General features: G+C 40.5%; 2 protein-coding genes across 10 annotated transcripts in view; one reads left to right on the top strand and one right to left on the bottom strand.

Annotated features, from left to right (window-relative positions):
• The window catches only part of OSBPL9 (oxysterol binding protein like 9), a 66,306-nt gene extending 57,991 nt beyond the window's left edge, over positions 1-8,315 (top strand). For all 9 annotated transcript variants that reach the window (XM_074876069.1, XM_074876067.1, XM_074876068.1 and 6 more), the window contains 12 exons: positions 465-577; positions 838-956; positions 2,368-2,453; positions 2,697-2,871; positions 4,373-4,457; positions 4,723-4,833; positions 5,208-5,271; positions 5,382-5,522; positions 6,382-6,460; positions 6,822-6,913; positions 7,363-7,498; positions 7,603-8,315. In XM_074876069.1, coding sequence (XP_074732170.1) covers positions 465-577; positions 838-956; positions 2,368-2,453; positions 2,697-2,871; positions 4,373-4,457; positions 4,723-4,833; positions 5,208-5,271; positions 5,382-5,522; positions 6,382-6,460; positions 6,822-6,913; positions 7,363-7,498; positions 7,603-7,677 — 1,276 coding nt within the window. In that variant the 3' untranslated portion in view covers positions 7,678-8,315. The remainder of the gene's footprint in view (positions 1-464; positions 578-837; positions 957-2,367; positions 2,454-2,696; positions 2,872-4,372; positions 4,458-4,722; positions 4,834-5,207; positions 5,272-5,381; positions 5,523-6,381; positions 6,461-6,821; positions 6,914-7,362; positions 7,499-7,602) is intronic.
• An 841-nt stretch (positions 8,316-9,156) lies between these two features.
• The window catches only part of NRDC (nardilysin convertase), a 29,507-nt gene continuing 14,945 nt past the window's right edge, over positions 9,157-23,718 (bottom strand). Inside the window, exons 14-31 of the mRNA XM_074876061.1 lie at positions 23,497-23,551; positions 20,880-20,984; positions 20,487-20,610; positions 19,862-19,948; positions 19,135-19,254; positions 18,362-18,413; positions 17,100-17,250; positions 15,853-15,980; positions 15,337-15,499; positions 14,021-14,052; positions 13,581-13,719; positions 13,045-13,092; positions 12,629-12,681; positions 11,922-12,005; positions 10,357-10,447; positions 9,936-10,052; positions 9,612-9,701; positions 9,157-9,371 (exon numbers count right to left, since the gene is read on the bottom strand). Of these exons, the coding sequence (XP_074732162.1) occupies positions 9,177-9,371; positions 9,612-9,701; positions 9,936-10,052; positions 10,357-10,447; positions 11,922-12,005; positions 12,629-12,681; positions 13,045-13,092; positions 13,581-13,719; positions 14,021-14,052; positions 15,337-15,499; positions 15,853-15,980; positions 17,100-17,250; positions 18,362-18,413; positions 19,135-19,254; positions 19,862-19,948; positions 20,487-20,610; positions 20,880-20,984; positions 23,497-23,551 (1,834 nt within the window). The 3' untranslated portion in view covers positions 9,157-9,176. The remainder of the gene's footprint in view (positions 9,372-9,611; positions 9,702-9,935; positions 10,053-10,356; positions 10,448-11,921; positions 12,006-12,628; positions 12,682-13,044; positions 13,093-13,580; positions 13,720-14,020; positions 14,053-15,336; positions 15,500-15,852; positions 15,981-17,099; positions 17,251-18,361; positions 18,414-19,134; positions 19,255-19,861; positions 19,949-20,486; positions 20,611-20,879; positions 20,985-23,496; positions 23,552-23,718) is intronic.

Raw genomic sequence — 23,718 nt, 5'->3', positions numbered from 1 at the left:
TCAGGAATTTATGTTGGCAAAACTCTTAACATAAACCAAACTTGGGAAGCTACCAGCTCAGAGACAGTCTGAGACCGTGGCGTATTTCATATGTGTTTGTGGCAGCCTTTGGTAAACAGCCAATTCCCTCTCGCATTTACTAAAAGACATTTTTTGAAGTTGACTGCCTTTCTCCAAAATCTCTATTTACTCTTCTTTTTTATGAATCAGAAAATTAATTCTAAGAGATGCTGCACATTTCAAAGAGGAGTTAGTCAGCTGTTTTCTGCCTTCAGGTGTTGTTATCTTAGGCTGCAGGCTTTCCCATTTGTTCAGCTACAGTCCATTTTAAGTTTTCTGTGAATTAACATGCAGCGTGTATTTTAATGTCTATCAGTAAGCTCCTTGTCTGTGTGTATCAAATGATAATAATTTGGTCTGAGTTAGTTCATTGTGAAGTGTGAGAATTTATTAGTCGTCTTCAGTTCTTCAGGGTCTGCTGCAGTCCTGACTCGGAGCAGCACGGGAAGTAGTCTGAAACGTCCAGATACCACGGAGTCCCTCAATTCTTCCATGTCTAATGGGACAAATGATGCTGGTAAGTGGACTGCGTGAACTTACACTAAGGAGCTCTTGATTGTTAATCTGTGTGTAAACTGTGTCAAAATATGTATGATCATATGTATATGACAGGATACTTAGAGAAAATGGTTTTCTTTACTAAAAGGAGACAGTTGAATTGTAGGATTTTAAAATGTTATATAAATAAGAACCTTTTTGACAGCTAATATATATGCTAATTAAATACAGTCTGTCTTCGAAGGTTAGAGAAAAACAAAAGCAATTTGGTCATTTTAGATCTCTTCGATCCTCCCGATGATCGAGATGATGACGGGGAAGGAGAATCAGTGGAAGAACATAAGAGTGTTATTATGCATCTATTGTCACAAGTGAGATTAGGAATGGATCTGACAAAGGTAAACTTGCTGATTATTCCTGGGGAAGGGAGAGGGAGTAAACCCTCAATTCTGTGTAAATCAGTTCAATGTTAGAGTAATAATTTAACTGTATATTTGTTCTAAGAGCTGGTTATACTATAATCTCTTTAGCATGGTATTTTTTTTTAATTGAAGTTATTACTGGGAGGGGAAAAATGAATACAGAATAAATACATCCAACTGCTAAAATCTGTTTGGGAAAATAGTTTGCTATGGAAAGTAGCTGTTTGTTCACTTTGAACCTGATCCTTGGAGTGCCTGTTAAGCTGGGATAAGAGGAAGGCTATATGCAGTATTAATGTTTCTCCTGTCTTTAGCTTCCTACAACAAAGATCTACAAGATCCCAGTGTATGGTGACATTCAATAAGACATAAATAAAATAAAAGGGGGAGTTAGCATATGGTGGAATGCTTTACTTACTGGGATCTTGAGTAAGTTGCTTGTGTATTTTAAAATGCTACAGGTAGATCTGGCAAGTACAGAGAATGTGATTCATGTTGGTGTCTGTCTGAAGGCTGAAGGAAAAGCATTCTGAAGGTGTTGATCTTTCTAGGCAGCTTGGTTAAATTTAAACAAGTAATTCTAGATTGGAAAAAAGTAGGAGAGATCAATCCTATCCTTAGTTCTGTAAGTGGATGACTTCAACTGTCCAGTCTGGAACTCACAATAGACAATAAAAATATAAACTTAAAACTTTTCTGTAAAATAGCCAGCAGCTCACAGGCCAGCTACAGAAGGTTTCTGGCAGTTCTGAATAGGAATTGATCCAAATGTCTGTTTTGGGAACTTCAGGAATAGTTGAAAATTACTGATCTCAAGTTAAGCTGCCAAGAAGCGTCATGAGCATGCATCTTGTCTGCATTGCTTTAAAGTCAACAGCAGCAATCAGCGCTGCTTTCAGCAGTGGTCTATACCACACTGAAGCAAACAGCAGATCCACAAGAATGGAACCTGCAAATGCTGTTGGGGAAGAAAAGTAGTAGGGAAGAGGTTAACCGTCTTCATGAAGAGGCACATAAGATGGTGTGACTACATAGAATGAGATTTTAACTACAACTGAAAATAGTGTACATATAGGTGAAATTAAATAATGAGTGTTACTGTAATTAAGAACAGCTTTTGATAAGCTCAGCCATGTAGTTGAATGCGCTCTAAGTGGGACTAGAATATATGTAAGACGAGATGGTTCTTTTTAAATCTTTGATTTTATGGAAGATGCCAACTGACCTGCATATGTCAGAACTCACTGGTAAGTTTGAGAACACAATCAGCTTACAGGCACATGAAGTCTTGTGTGCTTTGTGTGCTATTTACAGTTAGTGTGTAGAATGCTCTTGTGCAGGGTGTTTAAAGTATCTTGATCTGCAAGAGTTGTTTTTCTTCACCCAGGTGGTTCTTCCAACTTTTATCCTGGAAAGAAGATCACTGTTGGAAATGTATGCTGACTTTTTTGCACATCCGGACTTGTTTGTCAGGTATCTGACTTTTGAAGTAGAGCATTATCTGGGTCTGATATTGTTTACGGCCCTGTGGGCTGCCAGAAGTAAGTTGGTAGTTTTGAAGACTATTGCTTGGGTTTGGATCTAAACTTGGAAAACAGCCCAAGTAGTCAAACTTCTAGTTGTAAAACAACCAGACATCCAAAAAGCTTTCCTGTATTTGAGGTACTTGCTTGTATTTCATTTTACCTGTCCTTTTCTCTCTTTTGGCCCATGTAGCATTAGTGACCAGAAGGATCCAAAGGAACGAATGGTTCAAGTGGTTAAATGGTACCTCTCAGCTTTTCATGCAGGAAGAAAAGGGTCAGTTGCTAAAAAGCCTTACAATCCTATTTTGGGCGAGATCTTCCGATGTCATTGGGTATTACCAGGCACTGAAGGTGAAGATGATATGGTTAGTTTCCTGTGGTATGTTTTTTTTGGTGCCTATAATGCATGCAAGTAATTCCCAAAGCCTTATTAATTTACTGACCGAAATGGCTTATGCTATGCTTAAGTAGCAAAACCAACAAACTATGGCAATTTCTTAACCAATTTCCCCCCCTCCTTCCCTCTTTTCTTTGGACAGAAGTTTAAAATATATTGCATAATAAAATTTGAGCCATTAGTTTTTTTAAGAACTATTTGACACATTGAAAATGCTATCTTTTTTTCCCTGAACTGTTTCATAGCACTGAGTATGAATTTCTTTCTTTCCAAAGTTCTGGGGTTTTTTTAAAAAAAATAATTTCTCTAAACCCTTGTGTTTTTAACAGTGGGGTTTCTTTTCCTCACTTACAATCCAGAAAGCAGTGAAGTTTCTCCAGTATATTTAATTGTCCTTTTAAAACCTTTTTGTAGACTTCTGAAGTTTGGATTCTGAGCTTGGATAATATTTTAATTGTACATCCTTTTGTACTTTTACTGGAGTATGTCTGGTGAAGTGAAGGACACAGTAACAGTAGTGCCACTCCCATAATCTGAACTCACCTACCAGTGTATGAGCTCTTCTCTTGTTTGCCCAAGTTTTAGTGAGACTCAAGGATTAATTTGGCTTATGCACGTGAACCATTGTCAATATGGTGTCCCGCTGATTCTAGAGAAAAGCTCTAGCACTTGCAGTGCATCCTGGTGTGGGGTGGTTTGTTGTTGGTTTGGGGGTTTTTCTTACCACCCCATTTAGGCTTCTCACCTTGGGAAGTTGCAAACAATGATGTGGGAAGTGTTGCGAGATACTTCATGTAGCCTCATTTAGTATATCTAAACACATGATTGTTTAGATATAAAACATGTATCTTTTTCCCATTTAATTTGCTTCTCCCCACCCTATTAGTTTGTGCAAATCTTTCTCTTGTTTCTGAGGTGAATGTTTGGAATGCTGTTTGCTGATATAAAGACAATATTGTATTTGTGCTTCCATTGCTTCTAATGACAATTTACACTTTTCATGATACGCCCCAAGAAATGAATGTTGTTTTATAATGTAGTTTTATGATATATCAGACATATAATCTGATCATTGTTAATATGCCTATCGGACTTTATCAGAAGCAAAAATTAAAATGATTTCTGCCACCCATTTCTTATTACTTAATAAGAAATGAAGTGGATTTAAATATTACTTAGTAATTGGATTTATACATGACTCTTTCAGTTTAACTGTTGTATTTGGGGGCATCTCCCCCAACACATTTATACTTAAAATCAAGAGAACAGAAGCTGCATGTTCTTCAGAAAAAGCATCATAGTTTCAGGATTAAGGAGTTATTCCCCGTCAAATTAGCAAACTGATAAATACGTTAAAATCACTGCAATACACTTTTAGAAGCCTTTAAACACGGAAGCAGCTTCTCTTGGAAGCATTAAGTGTTTTGTAAACAGTGTGAGTGATGAAAATCCTCTCTACTATCATGCAGGAGCCAGTTTCAGAAGGACCAGTTCCTTGGGTCAGTAAAAGCAGCGTAACGTTTGTGGCAGAGCAGGTCTCTCATCATCCTCCAAGTAAGTTGACAGTAACTTTGCTAATAGAGATGGCACCTGGGTAGGAGTGACAGTAAAATCAGCTCTTGGTTTGAATCTTGGATTTACATTTTCTCTCCAAATTTAAAAACTGAAAGTTTTCTCTGTAAACTGTTTTTGTAAGAAACAAATTGCAAATTCTGTTGCCACACAAGTATGAGGCGCTTTGACATATTTCCTGATGAATTAATTTGGAAACAATAGTATTAATGTCTTGTGCTGCTATTTTTAATACCTTTTTCTTCAGTTTCAGCATTTTACGCAGAGTGTTTTAGCAAGAGGATACAGTTCAATGCTCACATATGGACCAAGTCAAAATTCTTAGGAATGTCTATTGGGGTTCATAACATAGGGCAAGGTATGTGTGTGTAAATTTAACAATAGAAGATAAATTTACATTCTGCAACTAGAATTTTTGCAGAAATTATTTAAAGTCATCCTATTAAACATAAGGAATGTTTGATTTCATGTAATTTGAGCTTCTGTATCTAGGAACTGGCGATTCCTTCTGCACACTTTGTGTGCTGAGATCATTTAGGGCCCAATTTTTCATGTAAACACAACTCTCCCTGCCTCCTCTAGAAGTCAGGCATTCTCAGCATCTAAATAAAGCTCTTCGCTTTGCCTTTTACAGTACCTGTTTTCAGTGAATTATTCAGGAGATCATTATGAGAAGTTCTGTAGAGGTTTTGCTGGACGTTTTTAAAATCTATTTTTATTTTTCTCTGATAGGGTGTGTCACATGCCTAGATTATGATGAACACTATATTCTGACATTTCCTAATGGTTATGGAAGGCAAGTAAATGCTCTATTTGGTATTTCCATTTGTAATGCCATGTAATATTTCATGCTTAGTATTTATCAGTTAAAAGGTTATCAATATATACATATATTTATAATTGCAGGTCTATTCTCACTGTGCCATGGATAGAACTTGGTGGAGAATGCAGTATTAATTGCTCAAAAACAGGTTATAATGCTTCCATCGTCTTCCACACAAAACCATTTTATGGAGGAAAGAAGCACAGAATTACAGCTGAAATTTTGTAAGCAGGTTTCTTCAGTTAATCTCCCTTTTTCTCTACTTAAATGCTGACAGTGTTTTTTCAAGACAGCCAGGAATGTAAAATACTGGAACAGCTACACCCAATAACTTAGCTCATGATTACCTGTCACAGGATGCCATTTTATAGCCAAGGTCTGTGAGAGGAAACTTGCATAGGCCTGCATCCCACATTCTGCTCTTAAACCTTCTCAGCTGATTACCAAAAGAAATTCAAATTTTCACTCCTGAGTTATCCAGAATGTCTTCAGCATTAATGCTCTGCTGCAGACTTTTACGTATTTACTTTTATAGCTGTGGTTTGGTGGATTTTTGGTTAGACCCTGTGCACGTGCCTGGAGCAGAGAATTCAGTGGAGATTCTCGTTTTGCTTGGAGATCTGCTGTAATGTCAGTAAGTGATGCTGGCAAAACGAGGTCCTTCACTTTGTTTTAAATCACTTCTTGATGCACATTGATAGATGTCACTTGTGAAGTAGTGTTTGTGTTTCCCAGTAGTCTGGGGAAGAAGCTTTGAGTTGATGAAACCTTTTTAAACTTAAACTTATCACTCTAAATCTGTTTTGGAACCCTGTAACTAGTTTCCTAAACTCTAACTGCAGATACAGCTCCAGGGCAAGATCTGTCTTACCCTGGGACAACACTTTCTTTTAAGGTTTATCCAGTTGAACTGGTTCATGCAAAACTCTTGTAAACAGAACCTCCATCTTTTGTGTATTGGTGATGGACATTTGAAGGGCTGATATAAAACAGACTGTACAGCAGTTAGGATAAGTTTTGATCATTTAGGGTCTTTCAGTTACTGTAATACAACCAAGAAATGACTGGTTTTTTTCTATTTAGTTCTCCTAACGACAAGAAACCCTTCTGCTCGATTGAAGGAGAATGGAATGGTGTCATGTATGCAAAATACACAACAGGGGTAAAGCAGCTTATTTCTCTCTTTTTTTTTTTTTCCCCCTTCTCCTTTCCATCACAAATGGAAGACTGTGCTTAAAGTTCTTTAGGCTTTTTTAAAAAACAAACATTAATAGTTGGGAACTCTGTGAAGCTGCCCAAAAGATCACAAGAATGCTGAATTTGGGATAAAAGTCCTGAATTGACTTTGTTAATTTGTTCTTAAGGTAACCTGATTGTTATAGCAAGAACAGAATCTAAACAATGATTGTTTTTCATGCATTTCCTGACAACCAGTGTACTAGAGTGTGAGGGTGTGTATATATATATAAATTTTAAGTCTAGATAAAGAACTGATTTTTTTTTTTTTAAATTTCACTCTCTAGGAAAATGCTGTCTTTATAGATACCAAGAAAATGCCTACAATTAAGAAGAAGGTAAGGAAATTGGAGGACCAAGACGACTTTGAGTCTCGCTGGTAAGAACTTTAGTTAAATGGGCAAATTAAGTTGTTTTTTTTTTTTTTAAGTTAAGACTCATTTGCAGTAGCAGTCTGACTAATGGTGCACTTAACCCTTTCACTACATGGACAATGGCTCTTCATTAGCCTTCGCTGCAGGACAGAGCCAAGGTACAAGCAGGTTGGGGTTTTAAGGGGGAAGAGGAGACCTGTAGTTCTCGGTCACATCCTCCTCCAGACCAAATACTCCAGGGGGGTGCCGAGAGCTTCACTGCAGCTGCCCCACTCCTGGCCAGAGCGATACCCAGTGCAGTTCTGGTTTAATATATATTGGGGTTTTTCTGCCCTTTTGATAAAGTGAGACCTACCTTAATTCAAACAAGTATCGATGACTAAGAGCAGTAATATGTTTCTACAACCCTGTAGTGCTTTGCTTCTATAAAGCAGACTCTAAATTTTTTTTTAAGCTTATGGAAAGATGTAACCTACAACTTAAAAATTAGAGACATTGATGCAGCCACAGCTGCAAAGCACGCGCTTGAAGAAAGACAAAGAGCTGAAGCCAGAGCCAGAAAGGAGAACGAGACCTCATGGGAAACAAGGGTGAGCTTTATTTGAACAGTGTAAATGCCCTCTAACCTGTAGCATTTGTTCCTTTCCAATGGAGTCATTAAGAGCTTACATCTGATTATTCTCTTTTTTTCTAGTTATTCCATGAAGATGGAGAGTGCTGGGTTTATGATGAGCCGTTATTGAAACGACTTGCTGCCAGTAAACATTAAGTGGGTTATAAAACCAGAAAACATTCAAGCCTTGGCTTAGCAAAGTTTACATCTGATACCAAGATAGTCATCAATTATCACGTACGTACCGTTTGGAGAACCTGACCCCTCCAACTGCAGTGGTTCCTATCTCAGGGATACTGGACTTACTGATGCAGATAAGCAATTAATGAAACACGAAACGTCTTGGCTGTGCAGTAACTTGTGCTGGACTCCGCTACACTGGCAGTGTACGTGGGCTGCAAAGGCAGGCTCGGGGAGCCCCGACTGATGCTTCTAAAGCAGGGAGAGTCTGGGCCAGGAAGCATATACACTTTGTATAACCACTGTGAAGGCCATGGCATTGGTATCAGTTGCATAATATTCCTGGGTCCTACATATTTAAAAAACAAGAAACAAAATGCAAGACATCATTTAAATCTAGCTAATGTTTGCAATGTGTAAATATGAGGATTCCTTTGGGACAATTTGTTAGAAAATGCTACATAAATGTTATCTTCCACCTGTATGATAATCAAATCTTTTGGCATTTCAGTGTCTTGCCCAAAATAACTTTGTTATTTTGAGATTAAAATGTAACCATAGATAATTCTACTCAATGCATCTTAAAGCTTCATAAAATAGATTTTTCAAACTTCTCTTATGGACTTTTTATTTATTTCATAATAAACCTTTGGAGCAAGACTGTGTTTTTTCAGTTGAGTGATAATCAATTGCTTTATGTGAAATATGTTGGTTTTTTTTTCCCCACTGGAATCCTTGTAGCTAAACCTACTTTTTAAAGTAGTTAATGAGCTAGTAAAAGGGGCAGAATTTGCAGCATCCAGTGGAATTTTTCTAGGACCTACATACAGCCTTGTGTCTCTACTAGCTCACCAGCACTGGAGGAATCTTTGCTTTTCTGTGCTTTTGTTTGAAGTTAGATAAGGGTTGAGGAAGTAGCTAGATGTAGCAATCAAACTATTTTTCTTTCCACAGTTAAGTCTAGCTTTTATTTGATTTCATCTCAATTTTGTCTCTGTTGTACATACAGAAAAAGTAAAAAAAAAAAGCAGCGTGAGAGTGAAGCCTCAGGCTTTTTTCCCCTCCCACCCACTCTAACTCCTCCAGCAGACCTGCAGAATACTTTCTTTGAGGAGCTGTAACCACGAGTCAGTAGCTGCTACAGCACTGCAGGAACAATGCACAAGACACTGAACAAAAAAGCGCAGCCCCCACCTGCAGCCAGCCACAGGGGAGAGAAGGTGGTGTCTTTCTGGTGGTGGGGAACTCTCCCTTCACTCCAGCTTGAAGTCAGGGCTGTGCCTATTCTTAATGAACGTAGGAGATTAATGAGAAGAGTTGGCTGGAAATGTACTTGAGGAAAGTTTCCTCAGGATCTGAATGGCCAGCTTCAGCCCAACTAATGCTACAGCCCTGGTTTAATAAGAATAGGTTTGTAATGTTTATGTTGCAGAAAGCACCTGGATTACACATCACTGCAGGGCAAGACGTCATTTTTATTTTAATATTTTATGGTAAGGGAGAACATTCAGAGTTGATGTGTAAGCTTTGATGTCCTTGATGGAAGTAACATTAGTCATCAAAGATGATGGGGGCAAGAAAATAAGATGAGGTATTTCACCAGATGAATTCTGTACTTCTGCAACAGCTGTAACCTCTGAGTCCCCTTCATGTTTTCCATATCCAACCACCTGGAAAAAAGTTAAAAAAAGAAATTTGGCTCTCATTCAGTGTTCATCTGCCCTGACAAATACAGATGCTTAAATGCAATTGAAATGACAGTAATAATTAGAAATGTAGAAAATATTGAACAGTAGTGTGGATAACCACCCCGTTAAACATTAGATTACGGAGCTTTTCCACCCCACCCTTACTGGGCTCTCTGAGGTTATCAGAGTTTGGTGTTTCAGAAGTTGGCACCAGACACTCACGTGTACACTCAGCACTTTCTTCTTGTTGCTTCTGTGAGCCTGGAACCAGGTGACCAGGTCTGATTTTGTAACAGACTTCAGAGCTTCGATCTGAAACACACAGAAATGAGGTTTAAATAGCACTGTGGTGATTCAAGTCATTTTAAACATAAAAATGGTTTCTCTACAAACTCTTAGACAAAAGAACCTTTTTAAAATAGTATGTAGTTTTAGAATCATTGTGGCATCAATCCCCCTATTTATGCTTTGATGTAAAACTGCTACACAAAGCTACATGCAAGTGCTCCATTTGGCATCGCCTAACCCCAGGGAGGGACCACGCACCTCCCGGGCCAGCCTGTCAAAGAGATACTGCTGGGTCACAACTTCATTCCAGTTCCTGTCTACTTCTTCTCCAAGATGGGAATCTTCACATTCTTTAAGTTTTATCAAAGCTGTAACCTACGTTTGAAAAAGACAAAACAATTAGTTTCAAAGGGTTTAAAACGACCTTCATTTACTATTGTATTCACTGAAGTCCAAAGAAAACCTGAATTACATTAACAAGGTAGTTCATTGCTTTCAAAGTTAACTAAATGGCCAGAGAGCAAGTGTTTAGAGAATGACTGCAGAGCAAGAGGCAGGATTTAAGAGCAAATCCTCTGTCCAGAAAACCTCTGAAACATGCCAAATAGGTGTAACCAAATCCTCCAGTTTGGGTGTCATTTAGCAGTTCAAGGAAGATCTTTTCAAGACTGAGTTTTACCTGGGTGCTAAAAGCATCTTCAGTTAAATGCTTGATTTTCTCTTCAAAACAAGAAAGAAACTCCTCTATTTTCTTGTCAACCAGTTCAGAACTAAAAGAGAGTTAAATAATTAAATCAGGCAGGAAGAAGAAAAAAAACAATACTGCAGGATAAAGTAGCAGAACAGCCCTCAAGTGACAAGGAAATGTGTGGGACAGGCTTGCTTCCCTCCCCAGACACCAGCTTTCCTCTCTTCCCTGGTATCAGGGAATAAAACCAGTGCTCTCAGTTTCAGTTCTATTAAGGATTGTTCAAACAGGGGCTTCAGAGCTGCTGTGATGCTGTGGGGGCCCTACACTGCGATAAGCCCAACAGCAGCATGTGCTGGAGAGTGCTGGGTCAGGACCCCCAGCTGCAGTCCTGAGCCCTGCATGTCAACAGGGATGGTCTATCAGCTTAGGACAAAAAGAAAGAAAAATAATGGGCTGTGAGGGATTGTGAGGTTGCTGAAACGTTAAAACTTTCACAGGTGACAATTCAGTAATGGAAGGGTCATCCAAATGTAAAAATAAGAGGCAGCACTACTCTGTGCTAATTAAACTTTCACCAACACAGTATTAGTTTTTATAAGTGGCATATTTTTCATATAACCCTTCAACTTCAGCAGGTCAAATACCTGCAGTTACCCCCAGCTTTGAACAAAGCCCTAATTTGTTCTGTCTGCTGAAAGTGAGCTGGCGGAACAGGCTATACAAGATTTACTTGGCAACAGATTGAAGATATTCTGCCAGGAGAGCTCAAAGGGCAGTGGGATATTTTGCTTAGTCTTTGGATTACTTCTCCCTGTTCAAGTCAGGGCTGCTACAGTTTTAAGAAGCTTAAGGCTATTGCTTTATTTCAGTCTCTATGTTGCAAGTGTCAGCAGTGTCTCAAGCTGAAATCAGGACTTTGCTTTTGACAGTCCCTTTGGGCTCTTATGTAACTCCCCTCATAGATTTCAAAAACCCCTCCCTGGCCTGAACAGGGTGGGAACTCATAAATGAGAGCAGGTGCACTGGAAAGCTCAAGCAAAAGTAAACTGAAGTCAGCTGTGACCTGAGCAAACAGAACAAGGAGAAGATTAAGTGAAACTCAGTAATAATTCTTCAGCTGGATTTTGTGTAAATACACCCCCTACACAAAGTATGACACAAATACAGTCAGAGTTACTCTGACACCTCACTATATCCTATGAGGCTCAGCTGTTCAGTGCCCAAGTACATGCAAGGTCCACTGGCCACCCTGTTAAGCCTCACTTTGCTAAAACCAGTTGCCATAAATTTCCTGTGCTGAAGTCCTTCCTGTTCAGACAGCAGCAGCAACAGCTGCCATTTGCCAAGATCCTCCACACAGCAAAATACAGCAAGGAAGGGGCAGCTGATTGCCCCTGTCCCAGGCTGGCAGATGCCCGCGACACCTCCCGAGCACGGGCAGAGTGCACCAGCCAGGCCCTGCCGCCGCAGGACGACGGGGTGGACACAGGGGCCCTGCCAGCTCAGGGGTGACTCCTGTGTTTAATGTTCAATGTTAACCACCGAGCACTTACTTGTATTTAGTTGCCTGGGTTGCTACTGTGACTGAGAAGCCAAGAATCCCAGAAGTATTCCTGCAGGTAGGGTACACGTGGTAGCTTAAAAAACACAAAAGAAAAAGGGAAACAATAAACTCATTCCACAAGCACAATTAAATTTTCATTTTTACAGGATGTACCACAAGTTAAAATAGTGTTGGTATTCTAGAAAAAAAAAAATCTCAGATATAAATTCTCAACAGTCTTATTTCCTTTACTTCCTGCATCACTGCACTTCAATGTTCACTTATTTTTGGGAAATTCTTTTAAGCTTGGCAAGAGTATTTGTGTTCCTGCAAACTAATTCATCAGAGTGACAGACCTAGAGCTGTGAAAAGCTTGTTCCAGTTTCCCGAGGTAGAAGGGTGCCTCTGAGGGAGGCTGCTACGCAGCACTGAGCGGCCGTGAAAACAGCCCTGAGGAACAGGGAGCTGATTTGGGAAGTGGAAGGAACAACTTTATGCTGAATCATTCTGAGTTAACACACTGGTAATGGATGTAATTCTTACAGGACTCAAAAGCAACTTGTATCGATGGCTGCTCTTGGTTTTGATGTGTTTATGTTGCTGCTTCCATTAGAGTAATGGAGGAATTAGTCACTGTGCAGAAAGGGTTTCCAGAGTAAAAACACTAGGGAACAGCAAAAGCAGGTGTGCAGGAGCTGTGCTCCACAGCGCACTCACCCGAGGGTCTGCTTGGTTCTCAGGAAGTCAAAGCAGGGCTCTTCCATGTGCATCTGAAACGGAGCACAAGTGCGTTACAGCAGAAGCGATGTTCCTCTGCAGCCACCCCTTGGGCTCCATACACAAACATGGTCACAACACGTGAAAAACAACTGAAGTGCTGCCTGTCCAGCTACACCCTCTGAATTAAGAGGTCTCAGCTTTCTGGGTCGGCAGCTAAGAACAGCCTTCTGCACTGTCCATCACTGCCACAGTTGGGGATCCTGCCCCAAACACTCACAGGTTGAATCAGAGTGCGCAGTAGACACAGGTACATGTACACGGTACGTACCGCACCCCCCTCGCACCCTCTAGCTCCAAGCACAGTTTTCAGGGATGACACTTGGATGAGTTAGGAGACACAAACACTAACTTACCACAAGCAGCTCCATAAGGGTATATTCCCTTAGGTTCCTGGCACCTGACTAGAAATAAAATGAAGAATTTAGGGTGATTTCATGGAGTTAAATGCTACAGTTCAGACCAAGGCAACAGTTGTGGCACACACACACCTCAGCCTGGACCACAGCACTGAATGACAATTCACAGCGGGGACAGCTGGAATGATCTTGTTTTCTGCGGGGGCCTCAATACAGCCTTCAGAAGAGAGGGGAAAGGCTCAGCCCAGGACCACGAAATCAGTGGTGAGGACACCAGGAAATCACCAACGCACAAACCCAGCTACTAGCACAGGCTGGGAGGGGAAGATGCCGGACTCGGGGGGAACCCTCCACGCTGTGAGAGCCTGGGTTCAGCCTCAGGCCGAGGGCTTATGCTTGCACGAGGAGTTTTCCGCATGCTCTCTGTAACATCCCTGCCCAGAGACTGTTCTCCAGGCTGTGACAGGAGTACAGCCAGAGCACCAGCAGCTACCTGAGGGAATAGGCCAGTGCACACCAAGCTAACGCGTTACCTGGTAATAGACTGTCACTTCAGAGTTGGCATCACCTTTGTTGAGGGTTTTCACCTTACAGAGCAGATGCGTATTTGGCAAATCCACCACCCGGAACTGAACGGGGCAGGGATGGGCCAGGGGAGCGAACTGGAGCTTTCTGAAGGGAGCACAGACAGCAAAGTGGTAACACCCGCTCACGTCTTAGCCAAAACCAACATAACACCCAGACATTTACACACTTGGTCTGACATTATTTAACCCTTCCCCAAACCACAACAATGTCCGCTTAAACTGCCACGATGAGCGGCCACCTCCCGCAAACACCCGTGATGCTGTGTCCAGGAGGGGAGAAGGGAATTTCTGCATCTCTCCCACCCTGGCCCCTTCCTCCAGAAAAGAATCTTAACTCGATTATAGTTTCCACATAATGAGTGGTGCAAGAGTCAAGAGATACTCACTGAACAACATAATTCAGAAAATCCTTTGCTTCCTAGGAGAGAAAGCATAAACATAAGTTTTACTTAGAAGAGAATTATTACCCCAATTCACAACCACACACCCCAGTGTATCCCTTGAGAAAGTGACCCCCCAAGGAAAGCACAGCCAAGCTCTGTTTCGCTGCCTGTGTCCCTGCCCCTCGCCTTATCCCAAGTCCCTCCGGACACCTCTGCACCATGCTGCAAAGCAAAACAGTCTCCAGGCTGTTTCTTGCACTGTAACTTCTCCAGAAGGAGAACACAGAAGCCAGAGAAATAGTGTCAGCCATCGGAACAGCAAGGGGTGGACACAGGAGGAGATAAGGCCCCTCTCTTGTGCAGGAAGATGGAGCTCTGGGAAGGAGACTCTTGGGCATAAGTGGAAGAAACAAAAGGAAGTAAGAGAAACAGTAAAACTGGTGCAGGAGTTACAGGGTTGCACGTGCCACACTGTGAAGGGAGTTTAGCTCACACAGAGACTGCAGCAATAAAAGCATTTTGAATGAAGATTCTTAGCAAATCACAACCAGATTTCTCAGACCTCCTTCAGTTCCACAACTCGGGAGGGGACAGCTGACATTGCAAGAACTGACCTCCCAAACGACATCAGCACATTTTCTTTGGGAGGCTTTAAACAGTTTGAGGACAAACATCACCAGCTAAGACAAACTTGGCACAAATCATAATTGCAGAAGGCATCTCTCCGGTGCCACACACAGGTGCTCAATGACACTGGATGCCTGGAGCTAAGCCCCAGTACGGCCCTGTTTTAGAAAGCCTGACTATGCGTGACCTAGCCCAGGGTAGAAGTCTTTGATGAATACTGAGGGTGATTGACAAGACTGAAGATGACTGGACCTCAGGGAGGTTTGATCAAACCATGCAGGCAATCAAACTTCCAGGATAAATGTACTTTGAGGGAAGCCTTCTCCTGTGGCACCACCATGGAAATTTCTCAGTATCAAATATATCAACACACCAAACAATATAAAAAATGGTGGTAACAGGGGAAACAGGTTACAGGCATATTTCTACCACATTTTTCTCTCTCTGCAGTTTAAATCCAGATTCCTGGAAATTTCTGTTCAAACTAGCAGCTATGGGCTCCCCACTGGCTTAATCCAGACAAGCCCTCCTGAGCTGTTGGATGTGAAGCTGTCCTGTACCAGCGAGCCTCCACACTGCCAGTACAGGAGAGGCAGGCAGCTGGCAGGGGAGTGCTGGAGTTGTGGCAACTGTGTTAAAGCACATTTTAAGAAAAAGTTTCAGTGCACATCAGCTGCTGAAGCTGTACTTACTCTGCTCGTGAAGTTTCCTTGTACAAGACCCTCTACAAAGAGCTGTGATTTGAAAGCCTTAACAAAGGATGAGAGAGACTCAATGGAAAGGCCGTTCATCAGCGTCTGGTATTTATCTATCATGGACCACCTGCCGTGTTCTAAAATCAGGAGACGCACATCCCTGCAATGCAAGAAGGATAACAAAACCACAGGCTGTCAAGAGCTGTTTAACTTAAGAGATCCCATTTCTGACTCGGGATCATACTGGAGACAGGGGATGGTCCCCAGGAGCATTGCTGGGGGTGAATCTGCCCGCCCTCAGCACCTGCTGTTGGCTACAGGTCACTGCAGAACAGCACCTACACGGATGCCCCATCTGACCCCACGTGCTGGTTGCAGACCTGCTTGAGCTCTCTAAGCTACAAGCAAACCCTGGAACAAGCCTCCGTGAGCACAGAGCAGCAATTCCTGAGCTCTTCAGCTCAGCCTCAACACTTGCCACGCAGCCATGTTTTGCCCTCCCCCTGAACTCACTTGGCCAGAGTCTCAGGTTTGATGAGGATGTTGAAGTATGTTTTCTTCAGCTGCTCTGTTATCATTTCAAAAACTGCTGGAGTAAAGCTGAAGTCAGACAAGTAATCAATGATGAGCTGAAATAGCAGCTGTAAAGAAAACAGTTTTAAGTTGGGTTTTTTTGTTAGTGTTTTTAAGAACCAATTTAAACTTAGTCCTATCTAATAATTTTTTTAAAAAATCATCATTATTTGGTCAACATAAGAGACACGCAGTGTTACTAAAGCACGTTCCTCAGTTCTGTTAGATGTTCTTCACTAAGCAATTCTATACCAAATTACAGTTTCAAAAGGACAGCATTTTTATAAAGTAAATGAAATAAGCTCAATATCCCAAATCAACAGGAGATTCCACATTCCACTGAAACAAACCTAGCCTGTAACTCCAACATTTCCGTATTAGATATTCCAGTTTCTCCTTTTACAGCAGACCACACAATGACATCACAACAGAGCAACATTAATGATTTAAAAAAGAATATTCAGACCATGCTATTTGCATCTCTGCCTTTTGCTGTTAAACCTCACATTAATAAGTCTGACAGATGATTGACAGTCTTGTTAAAGCTCCAGTCAAGCTCTTGCAATGAATGTGTAAGGAAGCCTGGCAGTTCTCTCCTCCTTGATCACTCCGTCCTCTTTGTGCTTGCCATGTCTTACACAGCCAGTGTTTAGAGAACGGGACCTTATGAGGATCCCCCAATCCTCATAAGGTAAGCTCTTAGCAACCCAGCAAAGAAAGACTCCACCCAAAATGAGTATGTTCAGCTGCACCTCCAAAATCAAATTGTGAACAAAACCTATTTTCAGACACACTTCTCCAGATAGAGTTCAAATAGCCAGAGCTTATAGATGGAGGGGCTCAAACGCTCTATATGAACATGGGAGACCCATAGCTCTTTTTAAAGGAAAAGCTGCTAAAGTCTTAATAGAGATACAGCTATTAATTAAAGGAAGATTTCTCTTAAGTCAGTCTAAGGTCAGCAATTTGAGCTCGTGTAAGTGAATAAAACATCTTTATACATGTAAGCACAAGAAAACACATTTGCTGCATTATTCTGTGTCTGAACAGAGACAAATTTTCCAATTTAAAATACCCCATCTAAACATTCAAAGCTCCAGCCAGCTAGGCTCCAGCTGCTAGGAGAAAAAACACATACACCAAAAAACAGCACACATAAAAGTATTTAGAAGATCAGCAGTGCTTACAGGTAGTTTATGATTGAATCCTTTCACTCGAATGACTAAGCCATGCTCTCCAGCTACAAGCTTGTATTCCAGCTGAGCCACGTCTGCTTCGTAAGCTGGTTCACCAAGATTGTGGGAAAGGATGTTTACAAATGTATCAAACAAAACTATGCTGGATGGACAAAAGGGCAGAGGTTAAAAAGAAAGAAAAAAAAGGATGGAATAGAAGAAAGATAAAAATTAAGCCCATGAGTTTGATGGTACAAGCAGCAAGTTTTCCAAGAGAAATTAATACTTAAGTAGAATAAGATTCAAAAAGAAATTTTCAACAAACACGAAAATACAGAATTCAAGTTTCCGTTTGTCTAGAAAGTACACGACACTACTTAAAAATTATTTGGACATTCAGCTATTCTTTCAACGAATAAGATTCCAGCTTCACATGATTTAATATTTTTTCAAGGTCGGAACGCACATTGTAACACACCAATGCTCAAAACGTTGAATAATCAGAGAAAAATGAGATTATTACACTTTGTGTAAAGGAATGGGGGATGGACTCAGGTATGCTGAGGAGTTAAGCAATGATTATTTACCTATGAAAATTAAAAAAAAAAAAAAAATAAGCTAGAGCAAATCAGCCTACACAACGTGGAAATTGCAGTCTGTGCTTTCAGATTTTTGTAATTGTCTGGATTCCAATTCAAAGTTCGAACTAATGAAGCCACAATGAAAACAGATTTATAAAGGCTTTCCAAAAACATTAGTTGTGCAAGTCTCAGCAGACTTATGATAAAAGCACTATGAAGTTTGTTACAAATGGCAATGCTAGCCTAAGACTAGCACAAGTGCACCATGATCCTGAGGTCTGTGTAACCAACAGTTGGTTTCTAAATGCTCCGGACAGTCTCATCACCTGCTCCTACAGGCTCCCAAGTTGCTGGTTCAGGACACGACTGCGAACTGCTCTTTTCAGGACCAACTCCTTTTCTAAGCCCTTCCTCCTGGTACGTGCACTGCTGCTCTTATATTATTTTTTTTTCCAAAACCTGCACTGGGGAATAACACACCATGAACCTCCTATGTATCTGTTTGCTACAGTAACAACCTGCTGCAGAACCACCCTCGCTGAACTGTAGATAAAACCACAGGGAAAGTGTATGAACATGAGAATAGGAAGCCTTATTCTATGCCAGTTTAAAATTAATCTCTCTTCACGGTTTTTCGCTAGGTATGGTAATTTAATTACTCTGCACGATAAGCATAAATAATATAACCCTCACTTCTCTGCAGACTGCTGTATCAACGGAGAGATCAGATGGAATCGAACATAACCTGGTGGGGAAAAAGAAACTTAAATGAGCAACTGTATACAAGTGACAGCTTTCTAAAGTCAAATATATTTCTATCAGGTCGTTCTTTGGTCACAATTTGGTCTAATGGAAATGGTCATTCTGCTGTAAGACTGCATTTTTGCTTATATTGTCATCATCGAACACCTTCTCTTTTTCACTCCAAAATCTTCCCTTAAAAATACCAAGCTGTGCTTTGCAGAATACTAACTCACATGGCATGACCAATATAAATAAAAAAACCTCCACAAAACATCTGTTTAACAGACACTAAAACGTGTGACATTCTGCTTGAAAGAAGCAATATATTTTCCACATTTGTCTCAGATCCAGGCTATATTTTTCTCTTTCTGTAAAAGAGACTATAGTCTCTTCTAATTAATGTGTTCCCTGGTTCTCAAGCCCTTGTCACAGTATCATATTCTGTCTGCCCAATTCTATCCACAGTCAGACATTCAGAAGTCAGTATATTGCAGTGTTTCCACTTTTTAACCTGAGGTATCAGCAGAGCACCTTTGCTGCAGGGTAGTGTGACTGCTTCTCTTTTATTATAGCTAATAAACATATCAAACGGACCATGGAAGAGCTGACAGTAAACACTGAGTTTAAACGGTGAACACTATCACGGGTTATTTGCCTTCAAATAAATTCCAACGGGTAAAAACAGGGACTTCCTATTCTTTAGAAAGCCCTAAGATATTTACCTTTTGGGATTTTGAATTTATCATCTTTCCTGTACCAGAGACAGCCTTGTTGTGTGCTTAGTGTTTTGGCTGGATATTCTGTCTCAGGGCAGTCAGCAACTTTCAAAGCAAAGTCAGTGGCTAACAAAGAAAAAACAAACCAAGACTAGAAGTTAGTGGGTTTCACAGACACAGCCAGACTACACGCATGAGAGTCTTCAAAATTATCAACAAAATATATTTTTCCCCTCCCAGTTTGCTAAATTATATGTGATAATGCTTTCCTGGACCCAAAGAATATTTATTTTTCAGTTCCACACCAGAATAGTGGCTCAGAAGCAGTGCAGAAATGGTGATGTTGCATTCCATCCAGGACACAAGTTATGGGTTTATTTTCATTTGGTTTTGGGAACAAAGCCAGATGGTATTTAGATGCTTTCAAAACTAGCAGGATTAAGCAAATAAATCGCTCTTCCAGGGTGTCCAGAGCTCTGTGTTAACTCTCACTGATTGTGTTAGGCCTGCTCTGTTATGGCTATATGATCTGTAAGTTTACACCTTAGAAAAACTCAGTTCTCAAGCTTATAAATTAACGGATATTAAACACAGTTCAGGTGAACAGAGCTCTCATTTTTTAATTTGCAAAACCAGGTTGATGTTCAGACAAAAATTAAGATTGTTTCTAAACCACAGCAAATTCTCAAATAAATTACTGGGGTAAAATTTTGCTCATGCTCAGGTGCCTTACCTATGTATTTGTTTTCTTCTGGAAGGTGTAAATCCTGATTTAACTCAAAGTCACTGGCCCATAAATCACTCCAGTACTTGTCAATGTCTATTAAAAAACACAAAATGCATTTAGTTCAACAGGAAGGTAATGCTATCCTATTTCCTAGGCCAGTCATCTCATCTCTTTGCTATCTCCGTGAAGATTTGCAGTATGATAGGAGTTTCCTGATGTCACCTGGTTCATCATGACTCTAACTCCCTTCCTACAAACTCCCCTGGAGCAGGACTGAAGCAGTCCTATTAAAAAGTAAATCAAGCCTGCCTGCATTAGTAATCCAGCGACCAACACGCCCCGTCCTGCATTGTTTGTGTTCTTTTCCCTGTTCAGGACTTGAACGGCAGCCAAGGGAGGGCTCGCTGGGATCCCCACCTCCTAAAACAACTGTAATCTAGGGAGTGGGAATCGACTGATACAAACAAAGAAGAACACTTATTGAGCAGGACAGGGTATTTGGCTAATGATGAGGTCAGTAAAGCGCTGAGGATTCATTTCCCTACTTCTGTGTAGTTGTATTTTGTTGTCACCCTTTTAATATCTCTAATGCATGAATCAGACATTCTCTAAGTTTCTGCTGCTGCTTTACCTTCCACGCTGTACTGCGTTCCAAACCACCTCTCTTTTAGATGACACTGGCCTTCATTGGCAGCAGACAGCAAAACGAGGTTGGCTCTCTGAGGACTGAGCTGGTTAAGGGCATCAGCAATGATCTACAAGTTCAAGACAGAATTTCAGTTCAAATGCAACACTGGCTCTGCCTGACCCAGCAAAGACTTCTTAGTCTGAACATATGAAGAACAAGACATAACAAGCTTACAGAAAAGGCTTGCTTTCCGAGTATAAAAGGAGTGATTCAATTAATACAAAACCCGTGCCTCTATTATGCCTAATTATATGCCTACATATGTGCCTACATTATATAGTATGCCTATATTTTCCTTACATCAAAACACATAATCAGAGTTCAAAGAATATTTACCTCAGGCTTGTATTCAAACAAGAGCTGGTCTCCTGTCAGAAAATCCTCCTTCTGAAACAACTGCATGTTCTCACAAAGGCTTTCCACATAGTCAACTGGATCTGTCTGTAAGCAAATAGATAAAGCTATTTTTCACATAATCAGAAAAGTAAAATGTCAATGTTTTGTTCTGAGAAGAGCTTGACTGGTCAGGTATGTTGAGCATGAAATGCATGCTCTGCTTATTACAGCATTTAGGTTTGGTTATTAAACTAAATATATTTCATAGCCATATATAATGCTCAGGACTCCTCTGAGAATCCCAAAATATCAGACATTATCTTTATAGAAGAAATGGCCTTGAGCATGTGTTTACGGTCATTAAACCTACTAGGTTAAAGATCCAGTAGAATGCACTCCTTGCCTCCAGGGAACATCAGCAGAGTCACACAATTCAAGATTTAAAGTGATCTGGAAGCTGGAAAGAGGAAGCTGAGGAACTGCTGCTGCTGTATGAGTATCTCTGGTTCTGCTCCTTTCCTAAGTTCTCTGCCATGATGTGCAGCGTGAGGAGGAAGAGATTCTCCTACTTGGACATGAAAGTATAGATTGTCTTTTAACTGCGTAAGCCTGCCTAGAGGAGAGCTTCTTGCTGAGTGGTATCTGGGGTTTTTTTGAACCAGCCAGCATCATACCACACAGATCCTGGGTCCAGATACAGATCAGAGTTTGCCTGAAAAGAGGCAAGTTTGACACATCTGTGTCTTATAAATGTAGTGGAAAACATGACCAAGAATTTCTTAAGACACTGTACATCTGAGGAAACATTAAACCTCTCTTGGGGCACATAACTGCTTATCCCAAAACCATGCCTCTGTGACCATTATTCTTTAGGGTGGCCACGTACCAGCTCTTTCCATCCATCAGAAGATGTGGTGTGCCACGACTAAGTCATTCATCTGTCCCTAAAATGCAAACCCTGCCACAAAACCACATACCTATTCCAAAATTCCTTGATTTCTGGAGTTAAATCCCTGCACTGTCAGTAATCTCTTAATGATCACTCAAAAATCAACTGGCCAAAAAGGCAGGACTCTCAACAGTGGGTATTTCCCCAGTGTAAACTTGGGTGTTTTCTAGCCCCATCTGGCTTGACACTGGGAAGTACATAGTCTATTAGAGCAGTAACAGTTTGGGGGAACATAAAATTCTAGCTGGGGGTACTAAAAAGAACCAAGATGACTAATAAGAACCTTTCAGGACTAAATAGCTTCATTTTGATGAAAAAGTCAAATTTCAAATTGGACAACCTCTGCTGGCAATAAATAAAGGACAGAAACATAAAACTGTATGTAGGGCAATAGATACTCATTCCTGCTATGTCCAATATACTAAATAGTCATGCTTCAGAGATTTTTAGTTCTTCTCTACTGTTCTGGGGAAAGTTTTTGTTAGAAGACAGTCTGTTGTAATTTTGTAGTAGTTGAACTTTGCTAACAAATTCATAGAAGCTGTATTCCACTAAAAAAACCCACCACATGATGTTTAAAAAATGCACTTGTAAATCAGTGTAAATTTGTTCCTATCAAAGAAATCCACCTCTCTGTTATCTATCACTTGGGGTTGTTGGCAGCAGTCCTTGCTGTCTGCATCACTTGCAAATACCTCTTCTGCTATTCAAAGACCACTCAAGACACTCAATATCCTCCACATGCTATTTTGAAGGTGGAGCTACAGATGCAAGGATTTGCTAAAAATGACATTTTTAACACCCTGATGCTCACAGCAGACTGGCAGGTCTTAAGAGTGTCTGAAAATACTTAAAGCATCTGGGAAGAAAAAACCCTCCACTTTCAGTATTTCCTTTTTTTTTCCCCCCCTCTCCTTGCTGCATCTGTATATCTTAAAGAAACCAATAAACTTCAGTGATGCTATCAAGCCATATATGTAGCATGTGGATCTGTTTTCCCAAAAGGAAATTTCAGTGCCATTCAAAACAACCAAGTTACCTGATAAGAAACAGAACATGGCTAAATGTATTGAGAGTAAGAAAGTCAATGAAGTGAGGCTTCTCAAGTGATCTAAATTGTGTTCCCTTCTTTATCTTTAATAAAAAGAAGTAAGATTTTTTGCTAACTGATGTTTCAGTAAGCCAAGGAAGACTTGACACAAACCCACATTTAACTGTGCAGACAAGGGGCCGTTAGCACCCTCGCCCTTGGGAGGTCAGGTCACCAGCAAGCCACACATCTCACACAACACTGCCTTTCTATTCCCAGAAATCAGTAGTGCTAAAACAGCTTAAAGAAAGTGAAATGAGGCAAAACTACTGATAAGCTCCACACAATTTGCAGAGCACTATTAATGGGCACAGAACTTCACACACAAGGGCCTAATGATTGAAACTGAGAAAAAGCCTACCCAAACAGGTAGAGAACAAAAAAAGTAACATTTAATTTTGTTAAGGAAAAAGCCACAGTATTTCTCTGCCTAGAATACAAATTCTTTCAGCAAAATACAGCTTCATTAAGTGCATCATCTGTTTCTGGTTGAATAGAACTTTGAAAATGTGTTTCAAAATTAAAAAGAAATCCTTTTTATGGTTTACCTATATCAACACAAAACAGTGGATGAATACCTGTTCCTGATAGTGAAATTCATTAGCTTCAATCTTCTGGATTTCTTCCCATATTCTGTAAAGGAGGGAGAAGAGAATAAATGTGGATTTCCTCCATTATTCCACAACATTTATTGAGAATCTGAAAAAAAGCAGGCTTCTAGGAAAGGCATCAAGGGTGAGTTCAGTGATTCGTTCAGGTACAAGACATAGAAGCCAGTATTAGACACACTTCCCTTCCAT

This window comes from Strix uralensis, chromosome 8 (assembly GCF_047716275.1).
Source record: "Strix uralensis isolate ZFMK-TIS-50842 chromosome 8, bStrUra1, whole genome shotgun sequence".
NCBI classification, from domain to species: domain Eukaryota; kingdom Metazoa; phylum Chordata; class Aves; order Strigiformes; family Strigidae; genus Strix; species Strix uralensis.
Note: the sequence above shows the minus strand (reverse complement) of the source record. Positions and strands in the feature narration are given on the sequence as shown.